The 14,556-nt window shown below is 33.6% G+C and overlaps 1 protein-coding gene across 1 annotated transcript in view; it reads right to left on the bottom strand.

Annotated features, from left to right (window-relative positions):
- LOC113520993 (P protein-like) overlaps window positions 1-14,556 on the bottom strand; it is a 62,316-nt gene that overhangs the window by 25,132 nt on the left and 22,628 nt on the right. Inside the window, 1 exon segment of the mRNA XM_052892991.1 lies at window positions 3,947-4,254. Within this exon segment, the coding sequence (XP_052748951.1) occupies window positions 3,947-4,142 (196 nt within the window). The 5' untranslated portion in view covers window positions 4,143-4,254.

The raw sequence follows: 14,556 nt of genomic DNA, 5'->3' as shown, positions 1-14,556 counted from the left end.
TAAAAGCAAAATTTACTTATCATTTTCTATAACAAGAAAATTGGCATTTACAAAGATATCTAGATTGTTACACATTTATATTTTAAACTGTTGAATGAAATTGATATAATTTGGTAAACATATAGACTATATATTAAATAACTACCACTTACATAAGATGTTTTTAACTAAATTCACGCGAGCAAATCGTGGGAGATACAGGTGTTTTTTATAGTCGCTAAAATTGATTACAGTACAGTTTGGCAGTATAGCCGAGCCCGGAAGAAGTTGCAAACGAAACTAGATTAGTATTGTGTATCGTTCCAACAATACTTTTATTACACAGTATATAGTTGGCATTATAGTATTTCCTTAAAAATAAATTAGGTTGTTGTTTATCTTCAATTATATGTATATATATATAGCTTTTAACTGTCCACTGCTGAACATAATATATATATATATATATATATATATATATATATATACTTTCGAAATATAATCGATAATCGTTGTTTTCCTCAATACAAATTTGGCAACCTTACTCCCGGTGACACCTGCCCTTGAGCCGCCTCCTTGAATTACTCAGTATAAGGCGCTCTGCAAACTTGACCATTTTTAATACTTTTTTTTTCCACAGTTATCTTTATAAAAATAATAAATAATCTTTATTCAAGTAAACTTAATAATAAATATTTTGAATAGTATTTTTTATAAACTACCGCCCAGTTCGGAATGCAATTTCAGTTGAGAAGAACGGTCAAGAAACACAGCTGTTGCTCTTTTCAAATATGAGTTAAGTTTACGACAAAAAAATTAAAATTTAATATATATAAGAAATAAAGAAATCTAAATAATTGTGATAAGAATTTATTATTATTATGTATATATATATATATATATATATATATATATATATATATATATACTAGCTGACCCCGTAAATGTTGTTTCACCACTTATTGCGAAATATAAAAATCGCGATTAAAATACAGGGGTTGATCATAAAACGAAAAAAATTTAAAGTTGTATGTATTTTTTTATGCGTTCGTGATTCACTGTTCTTCCCAAAGGTTGACTGGTAGAGAATGCTACTAGCAACAAGTCCGCCTTTTGTACCATATTTTATTTTGGTCAATAAAATTATTTAAATAAATAAATAAAAAAGAAATAACAAAAAAAGACAGCGATTGAAATTGTAAAAAAAATTTTCAAGAATTGATCACGATATTGCGGAGTAACATAAAAAAATATTAAGAAGTTTGGAGAGTTTCTTGCTTTTAAAAATATTTTAAAAATTGTCTTTGACTGGTGTTTAATACTAGTGTGTAACTGTGGATACGTTTGTGTAACGCCTAAATGGCGTCCTTCTGAGAAAATGAGCTGCGCATAAGTTGAAATGCAACAAAACACACGATACGATACGACATCGTACCGTCAAGAAAATAAACATTTTGAAAGGCCTCCTCTGGTGTTGCTGATACACATGGGCAGTGGTCACTTACCATCAGGTGAGCCGCATGTTCGTTTGCCCCCTGTGTTGTAAAAAAAAATCCTAAATATTGCAAGTTGCAAAAATTAGATTTGCTTTGTGGGTGAATTTTGTAAACATCATCTGTCTATTTTTATTCCAAGTACTTGGAGTCGATGTAATATGTAAAATATTGTAAATAATACTAATAAATACAACTAGCCGTGTCCCGCGGCTTCTCTTGCAGTCGTATCCTGATGTTGAATATCCTATAACCTTCGTCAAGATATAAGCTATCAAATGCATTAATAACTTTTTAAATCCTTCTGGTTGTTTTAGAGATTCACGCGTTTAAAGAAATAAACAAACTTATGTTTATATCATTAGTATAAATTAATTTATAGAATAAGGATAAACAAATTCGTGTGAGCAGGACGCTGAATTGTGTATGCAATGAAGAGAAGTAAACGAAGCATGAGTCTACCATGAAACTTAATTTCTCGAGCCAGAATTTTGTACGTACGAAGAAACACATTTAAATCAAATAAAAACCGAGCCTATAGATTCAGATAAAGAGTTATGCAATTTCATTTTTGACACTACCGTAACGTGTCTGTACGATCAAAATGGTTTTTCTTACTTTTTTATTTATTTATTTATTCATTAGTACAAATATGTGTATATGACGGGCTTAACGCTCAAAGCATTTTCTCCCAGTCAACCATATGGAAGTGTCAGAATACTCGAATGCGGTACTACTAATTATTGATATACATACATACTAAAATTACATATATAAACAAATATATATATATATATATAACAAATATACTTACACATATATGACATATACTATATTATACACAAAATTGAGAATAATGCCAAGTGCTTACTGCTCGGATAAAGTAAAAAAGTGAGCGTGAACTTTTTTTTTTTAACTTTAATAAGAAATTTTAATTTCTTCTAAATGAAAAAAAAGTTTATAGTAAGCAAACGGAATAAATGTAGCCGAAATATATGTAAATGAATGTACGAATTAAAACCTCAACAGAATCTATAGTAATTCATCTACATTATCTACACTATACAAGTAGATGATAAATAATTATTTGGGCAAATTTTTATCCCTCATATGATAAAAAATAAAATACTCGAATTGTACACGTATATTGTACAAGAAAAAAGCAGAGGAAAAAGTGACTAAATAAAAAAATTCGATTGTCGAATTTATTTATGTATAAACCACGCTCTTGCGCTTACATAAAAATAATTTGGAATTTCGAAATTTTATATTTAGAAGATTAGAATTTAACAATCAACGGCTGGCCCGAAAATAATAGAAATCATAACGCTGTGCCCACATTGTTTTGCAGCTTATCATCTATTTATATTTTATTACGCATAATACTGTCTACGTACAGTGTCTGTGTGTCGCCCGAACCGGATTTAACCGGCTCAAAATAGATCCGACGTTCGTCCAATTGGAACGCAGTCAAAAACGACCGCAGTGTAAAATGTACTTAAAATATATTGCAATGAAGTCGATATTTGATTGAAAACCGTTTGGAATTTTCTTTAGACTTCGACGTGAATTTTATCTCAGTTTAGTGTGATTTTTTTTTATGTGTTGACAATTAATTAATTTCAGGAAATTGTGTTTTTTTTACCCAAAGATAGATATGAAGTTCAAAAGTTGAGTTTTTACATAAAATAAAAATTAAATTCAGCTTTCTTGAAGACTTCTGTACTAATAAATAATATAAAGAGGAAAGATTTGATTGTTTGTTTGTAATAGATAAACTAAAAACAATTCAACTAATGTTAAAAATTCTTTCACCTATAGAAAGCTACATTATCAGAGAATAATATAGATAGATAGATAGATATAAAATTTATTTGCATTACTTACAGCACATAAATTACAACATATATAGATATACATAAAAAAACATAAATGATTAAAAAAAATACATATAGCTAAATACAATTTTTCGTTTGTGCGTGTAACCATAACAATACAAAATGGCCACAACTCAGTTTATTGCTATATATTATATTCGAAAATTCTATGCATCTGTACGAATCCGGGTCGGATCTTTGTTTTAAATAAACTGAAAAAAAAAATCACTGTGTCTATGCAGGAATCTCCTTCAATCAAACTATCGGGCTTACTTCCTTATTGGTCCCATATTAATTTTGTCACAAAGTCACTATTTTTATTACAAATAATTCAAAATTCCGCCCCGTAAAAATAAAACCGAACGAACCCTATCAATTCTGAGTAAAAATCATAAAAATAACAGCAAATAAACTAAAAAATATAAAACATTTTTTCCCTGAGACATTTGATGTTTATGTAACAAACATTTTGTGTTTACCTTTTTTACATTACACAATAAATCCCCAATTTTATGAAAGAGCGAAACCTGAGCCTTTCTGAGAAAAGAGAAAGAGGCATAAGTAGGTAAATCAATTAAAATAAAAAAAAATGCTTACCATGTTCTTTTTCGTACAGCTGCTTCAGCGACGCCAAAGCTGGATCGCGTTTCACCTCTTCGGGCAAACTCAGCCATAACTGTCCAGAGGTCAGCTCGTTACAGGACACCAGCGAGTACTCGCTCCTGGTAAGCTCCGGACTTGGCTTCCTGGAGGCACCGGTCCACTTCTTCACACTGTTCACCAGTTTGTTCATTGTTCAAATTATGATAATTAATCACTGTGCATTGTCTAATAAAATGATTATGTTATTCGATTAATTCACACCGGAATACACGGAAATTTTGACATGTTGACATATGTATTTGCTAGATTTAAAAAGATCACGTATAGATTAAGAATAATATATTAGGATCAGAAAATAATGTTTCATGAAAGGCCAATAGTTTACTATGGCCTTATATAACACTTATAGAGTATTTTTATTTATTTATTTACACATACACTAAACAAAGCTTTCAATTCAATAATATCATTAGTTAAATACAATTGCTCTTAAGAAAAATTATATAAATTATACATATTACATCTGACAAAACAACGTAGTAATGAAGAATACACAATTATATAATAACATTACTATTTTACTTTTAATTTTGAATAAAAGAAAAACATATAAAAAACAAAATGAATGTAGCAGTGTTTGCGCAAAGGACCTAACTCAGCATAATTATGTCGCAGTTTCAAATCTGAAGCTACGACACTGATTTTCAGTAGGCCCTTAATACGTAACTCACGGACACATGTGTGCAAGAGGTGTAATGTATAAATATATAAGAATAATATATAAAACAGTGATAAATATATAAGATAAACACGGGAATAAAGATAAGAGATATACATTAGAAATAGATCCAACGATGATATTTATAACAAGTTTTATCTATGCATGTATCACGACATGTATGGAACATTATTTTCTTGTATAGATGTCATAAAAGTTATATACATTTTTGTCTTTTTAAAATTTATATAAATTTTAATTTTAGTATATGGATATACTTTCGTATGTTGTTTATATTTATAATAAGTTTACTACTGTAATATTTTGGAGGAAACAATAAAGTGTATCTACGTGTATCTACCTACATGTTGCAAACTCAACATGTTTTGTGACGTGTATTTTGGTATTATAATGGGGTTAGTAGAGGATCTTGAATTTCACGAGAAATCAGTCAATAATAAATAGATTATTAATTATTACATTTATAATAACTTTATTGACCTTTTGCTAATATTTAGCCATGGAGTTTTAAACAAGAATGATCCGTGATTGATATTATGGTGTGAATCGGCCCTTATGATGCAAAGGCGGACTTAACGTTAAAGTGCATCCTCTTCTGACATGCTGTTCCGTACAAAAGAAGTACTTTTCGCGCAGAACTGTTAACGATCTAATAATGTGCCTAAAGATATCTCGTTTAAAGGTGAAACACGTGTTGCATAACGTGCGTGAATAAAATGGCAGTCGGAGATTGACGCTTTTTATGGAAGGTTGTGGAACTTCTGGTAGTAACAGTGGTGATCAATCTTCGAGTGTTGGCAGTCACACACATACTAATGGTAGCGGAATTAAACAAAATAATTCTAATCAACTAACCGGTGATATGGACTAGTTCAGTAAAATTTCTCAGGAAAAATCCACAATTTTTGTATGGGTTTTTTTATACCAATGAGGTGGCAAACAAGCATACGGCCCACCTGATGCTTAGCGGTTACCGTAACCTATGACCGTCTGCAATGCCAGGGTTATTACCCGCGCGTGTATTAAATTATGGCGTGGTATTGAAATTATGTAAAACTAGCTATTTCCCACGGCTTTGCCCGCGTGCATCAGTATACAGAAGATCCTATGTATAAAGTAAGGTATAACCTACTCGTGTAGTCAATTTTAATTCAAATTCGTTCCGCCGTTTATGCGTCATAGTGTAACAAATATCCAAACATTTTTAGAAGTTTTCACATTTGAACATAGCCTCCCCCATGAGCTGGGTTTTGCCAGTAGTTGCCACGCTTGGCAAGCGGGTTGGCAACTGCAGTTTGGCTTTTGGTGATATTTTAAGATACACGCTATTGCTCATCGCTCTATCTAAGCTCCCGTATTCGCCTTTAACGATATCCACGGGAAAGGAAGGGGTGATCCATCCTATGCCGGGGCCTACAGGGTAAATTTTGTACATTAAATATATAAATAATCTACGGGCAGATAAGTGAAGATAGTCACTTGTTTACGTGAATGTACGCTTCAGAACAAATAAAACAATACACAATTATACTGTGCTGCTCACATCACCACTCGAGTGACGTCGCTGTTATGAACAAAGTGAGTCGTACGACAGATTACATTATCTCATCATTCATACTGAAATACGTACACCAACGTATAAAGTGCCCAGGAATGGCAACATGACGTGACGGATCCCATTGATATTCTATGATATGTTCATGGTATAACTATAAGATCGCTTGTAGATATTCTTTATACCACTTAAACATATAGTAATAACAACAAATTAGTAACAAAGTTAGTAAAGGCGACTTTTCTTTTCTTCTTACCAGTGGGAGACTTTGTACAAAAGTCAATTGCTTGGGTACCTCTGTCCCATTCGTGTTTCAACCGTGAAGCAGTTGTGTTTGCATGGCTGTGTTTCGGTTTAAAGGGTGGGATATGGCGTGAATTTACAGGGTACAGAGGAATAACACCTGAGTCCTCAGGAATGGCAACGCATGGGGGGTATCATGGGCGGAAACAGTATACTCTGTTATGTCCATGGTACTGCTCGTGTCTATAGGCGACGGTTACCACTTTCCATCAGGTGGATAGTTAGCTTGTTTGCCATTCTAAGTTGTATATAAAAAAAGAGATTTCTTCCAGTCAACCTAACACAGTGGCTTAGGAAGTAGTGAGTGGGCAGTTGTAGTTGTAGTTGTTGTGTTGTAGCTAAATTTGATTTTTATTATTATTTTTTTTAATGTGTGATAATGGAATAGTAGCCCCGCCTGCACTATCGGTATACGCTGACGAGACACCAGTGAGGGATGATAAGTGACGATGAAAAAGCAGGTCAGTTAGCCAATCGTGACGAATTCCACTAGAATTAATCACGATAGTTTCCAGGGGGAACCGCGTGGAGGTCGACCTGATAGGGTGTGTTGCTAGTTATAGGGAAATCAGACCCCATTATTAACAATCCTTTTCCCCCCACTTGATATTAATTGTTGACATTTCGACATGCACTGCACCACGTCATGGTTACGACAGGACTGAAGTGAGTCCTCTTCTGGCAACCCGCGCAGTCTTGAATATGAGGGTAGCCGAAAAGACTGCGCAGACTGCCAAAAGGAGTCGAGTGTTGACAGTGTATTTAAAATAAGCGTTGTCTTAGATTATATAGATAGAGCATCGAACCTCAAAAACGGACCAACATTTGTCAAATTAGCTGACGCGTTTTTTTTGATTAATGTTCTATATACTTACGCAGAAACAAAATAAATGTTGAAGTTATAAAGGAATCACTCATAACTATTTATCACGCAAAATTGTATGAAAAAGTTGACCCATTTTTTTCTCGAAGCATTTGTATGGAGACGCTCTATCTATATGGGGGGAAAGGGATTGTTAGTAATGAGGTCTAATAGCCCCATTGCTAGCAGTATACCCTCTATGTCGACCACCACGCGGTTCCCCTTGGAAACCATCATGGTTAATTCTTGTCGAATTCATCATGGCGGGCCAACTGATCTGCATTCATTCTTACCTATCATCTTCCACTGGTGCCTCGTCGCCATATACCGATAGCGCGGGCGGGGTTTTTTTTAATTGGTGATAATGGAATAGTATCCCTGCCAGCGCTATCGGTATACGCTGGCGGGGCACCAGTGAAGAATGATAGATGAGGATGAATCGCGGGCGGGGTTACCATTCCATTTTCACCCACCTACCCGTGTAACGTGTTAATCTATACTTATAATAAATCTGTAGAGAGGTTAATTCCTTACATGAAATATATTTCCAAAATCACTATCAGGGAGTGATTAGTGATCGATACTGATACCAAAAATGCAATCAGTAAATTTTGTCTGTCTGTCTGTATGTTCGTTGTAGAAACAAAAACTACTCGACGGATTTTAACGAAACTTGGTACAATTATTCTTCATACTCCTGGGCAGGTTACAGTATACTTTTTATCACGTTACGATCCATAGGAGCAGAGCAGTGAAGGGAAATGTTGGGGAAACGGGAGAAGTTACTCCATTTTTAAGCTTCCGTCGCGTGTGCAGACTTAATGGCCACTTTTTAAAATGTAAAAATGACCACCCGTGCGAAGCCGGAACGGGCCGCTAGTATTATAATAATTTAATATGACGGACTGTTTGTTACAATAATATTAACAATATATATATATATATATATATATATATATATATATATATATATATATATATATATATATATATATATATATATATATATATATATATATATGCATTATGATAAGAAACTTACTCGGTTATATCCGATGATATTTCTAACTCGATGTACTCCATTGTACGTTTTATATCTTCATTATTATTGTTATGTAAATTGTTTTTTGAACATAACCTATCGTAAAACAATACTTTGTTTACCTTTAAAGAACAATTAGTACCTTATTTTAATATTAACAAAGTGTTTATCCGTTTTTGACGTCAAATTCACACCTGTAGATTCTTTTGTCCGAAGCTGTCTTCATTCACAAAGTTAGGCACCATTGTGATGGATAATTCAAATATTTCATATTTATTTTGTGTATACAATTTTATTTTTCATCTTTTTAAATGTCTCGATTCTCGACCATTGTTCTAGATTTAACATTACTTCGACTACTTGTATAGTTAAAGATTGTGCCCCACAAATAAAACCGTGAAAAAAAATTATTTTCATGTGAAAGCTAAACTAAATCGATTTTCATAAAATATCTATGCAACCAATCTGTAATTATTATATATTCTCTCAAATTTAAAAAGGGAAAATTTTATTGTTTTTTTTTTTTTATAGTGGATAAACTCAAAAATTACTCAATAATTTTTAAAAATTCTTTCACCTATATAAAATTAAATTATCAAAAAGTAACATGGGTTATTTAATTATTTTAAAAATTCTATCTACCCATGCGAAACCGGGTCGGATAGCTACTATTTAAGACAATATTTAAATAATATTGATTTTGACAATTTTAATCGCGATTTAAATTCTATTGATTGGGAAGGTATTGGCGAGCTTCCGTCTGTCGATGCTATGGTTGATAGATTTAATACAACGATTAAATCATTGTATGATAAATATGCTCCAGTTAAAACACGAGTCATTAAGGATAATAAGTCTTTGCCATGGGTTACTGACAACTGTAGGCGGATGATGGATTTACGTAATGCTGCATACGATAAATATAGACGGTCAGGTTCAGAGGTCCATAAAAGTTATTACCTAGTTTTGAAGAAGTTAGTAAAGAGTAGTATAGCTAATGAAAAGAAAGCATATTTTAATTATCATCTAAATTCTCAAATTGACAATAGTAAGAGTTTCTGGAAAGCTCTTAAAAATAAAATATTAGTTGATCCCGGCAAGAGTGATTCTCTCCCTTCGTCTTTTGATAATCCTGATGCAATTAACTCTCATTTTCTTAATATTCCTAATATACGCACTGTCCCTAATTCTGTTATAGACTTTTTTAAAAATCATCAGTTCTCAAATAATAATAAATCTTTTAGGTTGCAACCTGTACACGAAAGCGAAGTTGCTACTTATATAACATCTTTAAAGTCAAATTCGCTTGGGTCAGACGCCATTAATAGAGATATGATACTGCTTACTCTTCCTCGAACACTAAAAATTATTACAGCCATTATTAATAAGTCCATCCTCAATAATGCCGTCCCCCAACAATGGAAAGAAGCGTTGGTTACCCCATTGCCCAAAGTTACTGAACCAACTGAATTCAAAGATCTCAGGCCTATAAGTATCTTGCCTTTTTTATCGAAAATCTTGGAGAAGGTCGTACATAAACAGTTAGTGAAATATGTGGAATCGAACAACATTCTACCAGAATTTCAGTCAGGGTTTCGTAAGGGGCGGGGTACAGTAACTGCACTACTAGATGTTACTGACAATATATTATCTGCAGAGGATAATGGGTGTGGTACTATCTTGGCGCTATTGGATTTCTCGCGCGCATTTGATAGTATTAATTTATCGCTTTTACTCTCTAAGTTGTCTTATTACGGTGTAGATCCTCTTTCGATTGGATGGTTCGAAAGCTATTTAAAAGGTAGACGTCAATCAGTTAAACTTGTTAAAGCCAATGGACATTACTTAATTTCTGAATCTAAATTGGTTGATTGTGGTGTCCCTCAGCTCTATCCTGGGGCCGTTACTGTTTTCATTATATTGTACTGATCTTGTTAATGTGATAAAGTACTGTAGATATCACTGTTATGCTGATGACGTTCAGTTATATATATCTGAATCACCTGAAAATATTCCGTATGCCGTGTCAATGATAAATGAAGATATGGATAAAATCGCAGAGTGGTCAAGCAAAAACTCCTTAGTACTTAATCCAGATAAATCAAAATGGATGATTTTAGGAACCAAGAAACAAGTGGTTAATATCTTAAACAATAATCCATCTTTATGTATCTTGGGCAGAAATATAGAACGCGTGAAGGAAGCTAAAAATTTAGGTGTTATATTTGATGAACAATTAAGGTTCGAAAGCCATATTTCGAATGTGGTTAAGAATTGTTTCTATCGTCTAAAAATTTTATACAGAATTCGCCATTTGTTATCGGTTAAAGTTCGCATCACTTTATGCGAGTCCTTAGTTTTATCTAGATTCAATTATGGTGACCTAGTGTACGGCCCTCGTTTACTTCGTAAAACGCAGCGTTTGATACAAAAAGTTCAAAACGCCTGTTGTAGGTTTTCTTTCAACATTTCTCCTCGTAGTCACATTTCACCCTACTTGAATATGGCGTCTATGCTCAATATGGAATCCCGGCGACAATTACATTTAGCTACTTTGTTATTTGGTGTAATGAAATTTAAAAATCCGGAATATCTTCACAGTAAGTTGAAGTTCTCCACTTTTTATGATAGGTATCATTCTAGATCAGTGCGACCACCACTGTCACTTCAATGTCATAAAACTGTGGCATTTACCGGCAGCTTTGTGTGTGTGTGTTGTGAATGTGTCAGAATAATGACATCTTTACATACGTTTGTGTATTAAAGAAATGCTATTAGAAAAACAAAAATCGGTGGCGGAAGCTGTCTCCCTTTGTACAGTACATTTTTATTCTTCTCCGTCGTAGTACTTAATACACCAATATATGCATACTCATATACACATATGTATTATTTATTTGCGTTTATCTTTTTAGTATATTATAAGGATTTAATTATTATTATGATTATATGTAAGTCTATTTTATTTATATTGTTTATACTGTGTTTAAATTGATTCTTACCCATTTTTTCTCTCATATTTTAGTCTTATTACTTTTCTGTCACACCTTTAACAGACACAATTTAATTCTCTCCATCCTTGGGTTGTCTGGGAGGGATCGCTGTCTGGCGATGGGCATGCCTGCTGTTGCCTCTTTAATATGCTTTTATGTAACTAGTTGTATTTGTATAATTTGGGTATTCATTTTGTTTTGAGTGCTTGAAACTGATAGAAATTAACTTCTGACTACCCTTCTTCTAAATAGCGAGTATAACGAACGCACACTATGTATTTGATCTATATTTCTTTCTTTTTTTTATTATTTTTTTTTTTAGTGGTATTTCGCGGCTCATTTTTGGCCACAACAGAATATCAGTGTTTTGCTCTTTTTAGGGCAAAGCAAAAAGCTGAGTTGTGGCCATTTTGCATTACTGTGGCACACGCATGAAGAAAAAAAAAAAATTATTATGCATTCTGATTTTGTTTTTGGTTTTTTTTTTTTTTAATCTTTTGTACATGTATCTTTTTTATCTTTTTTCACATTGCTTTTGTGTCTTTTGTTTGTGTGCTGTAAGTTATGCAAATAAATTATCTATCTATCTATCTATCTATCTATCTATCTAATACACACACGGCAAACATTGATAACTTGCCATATGTATGTTTTAAAACATTTATTCTTTATGTACACGTAACGTTTTTAAATAAAATTTCTCAAAGTTTCAATAGAATCACTTTTAAATATTTGAACTGGTTGACAGAGACGGCACACGTTTGTAAATAGTGCCAAATGTACTCTGATATCGTCGATCCAATAGTGAAAAGTCGAGAAAGTACAGTCCTCGAAAGTAAAGTACGGTTGGAACATTTTACCAGAGGGAGACTTTGTACAAAAGTCGTTTGCTTGAGCACTTCTGTCCCATTCGTGTTTCTACCGTGAAGCAGTTGTGTTGCATGACTGTGTTTCAGTGTGTGGGATATAGTAATTTACAGGGTACAGAGGGGTACACCTAAGTCCTGGGGGAAAGGAATTATTAGTAATGGTGACTGAGTATCCCATTGCTAGCAATATATCCAACCAGGTCGACCTCCTTGCGGTTCTCCCTGGAAACTATCATGGTTAATTCCTGATGAATTCATCATGATGGGCTAACTGGCCTGTTTTCATTCTCATTTATCGCTCTTCACTGGTGCTCCGCCAGCGTATCCCGTTAGCGCACGCGTGGTTATCATACCATTTTCACCCATAAAAAACACCTAAATCCTCAAAAATCACGACTTATATGGGGTATCATGGACAAAACAGTATACTCTGTTATATCCATGGTACTGTTCATGTCTATAGGCGACGGTTGTCACTTTCCATAAGGTTGGCCGTCAGCTTGTTTGTCATTCTAAGTTGCATAAAAAAAGTGATGTAAGTACATTCAGCTATTGATTTTTATTTATACATATACACATTAATTATAACCGTTTAAGACTTTTTCAACAAATACATAAAAATTCTGAATTTTGTTTGCGACTGTACATGTACGAGTATATATTATAATTTAACTACATACCTACCCACACAACACCATTAGATTGTCATGCAAAATCCATGTACAGATAAGCATCGTACAGCGTTAGGCGTATAATAACTGAATCTCTATGTGAAACTATGTTAAATACGAATTTAATGATATGTTTCTATTTATACATTTATATGGCACGATACGATTGTGAAACACCCACGATATATATAGTTGCGATCGGAGAAAAACAGCGTTGATTTTTTTTCATATAATGAATATAAATTGCAGCAAGGGATGATGATAGGTGAAGATGAAAGCAGGCCAGGAATGTGTAGAGGTCGACCTGACAGGGTATATTGCTCGCTCCCTCGAAGTGTCGATTGATAAATAAATAAAAAATAACAATGTGTGCGTGTATGTGTGTGCATGTGTGCCTCTCTCTTTGTGGGTAATTGTATGTGCGCGTGGGTGCATGCGTGTGTGCCTGTGTACATGCGTGCGTGCGCGCGTTTGTGTTTTTGTTGCGCATGAGTGCGCGCGCCCGCGCGCGCGGACACATGCGCAACAAAAAGCGTGCGTGTGTGTGTGTGTGTGTGTGCGTGTGCGTGTGCGTGTGCGTGTGCGTGTGCGTGTGCGTGTGCGTGTGCGTGTGCGTGTGCGCGTGCTGTGCGCGCGTGTATATGCGTATGCCTTGCGAGTGCGCATGTGCATGTGTTATTACAATAATATAAAACTTAAAAAAATATCTTCCTTATCTATTACAATTATAATGATAAATTTACTACTTCCCTATTTTATAAGTTTACCGCCCATGGGCGTAATACTTTCATATTTCAAGAAGTGCCACACTCGTCTTATAGTATTCAGATTTTGAGAAACAATAATCTTACAGTACAAACAATGTATTGTCTTAACATTGTTATAACAATGTTCAGATTACAGACAATAGTAAGAGATAAATCCTATCTGTGCCTTAGATAAAGTTGTGTACTTACTTTATTTATGTTTTATCAGGGAATCGACTCAATTTTACATGGTATATTATATGTATATATTACAGATACCCGCCCATTCGATGCCGTTTGATCCCAATAGAATAGGCCAACCGCTTCCTTTCTCGGAATATTTTATTATCTAAAATTTTCAACCGTATAGTTTTTAGGTTTTGCACATCAATATGTTAAATCACCCCTGAAAGTGTCATACATTCAAAAGTTCAATTAGGAATGTACTGTACATATAAACTATCAAAAAATAATTAAATTGAGTACCACTTAAAAAAAAAATTAAATTGTGGTAAAACCAGTTATTTTAATATACCCAAGAAACTAAACTACATCATGATGGGCTAAAATCTATCACCCTTCAATCGTTTTTGAAATCCCGTTAGCGCAGGCGGGGTTACCATACCATAAAAAAAAAAATAACCTCCGGTTGAAAAATATCTAAATGACAGTAAAGCCCGTATCAGGCTGTCGTGTGGCCTAGAAGAAATTTAAAAGCCAATAGATACGGACATCGACCTTGTGTCATACTATTTAGAGATTATTTTGCAACTTCACATCTATTGTAAATCTTTTGTTTATAAATAAATACTCGTTCATTATTT

This window comes from Galleria mellonella, unplaced genomic scaffold, assembly GCF_026898425.1.
Source record: "Galleria mellonella isolate WM207_F2 unplaced genomic scaffold, CSIRO_AGI_GalMel_v1 utg172, whole genome shotgun sequence".
In the NCBI taxonomy this organism is placed as follows: domain Eukaryota; kingdom Metazoa; phylum Arthropoda; class Insecta; order Lepidoptera; family Pyralidae; genus Galleria; species Galleria mellonella.
The sequence above is the reverse complement of the archived record's forward strand: the minus strand, read 5'-3'. Positions and strand labels throughout refer to the sequence as shown.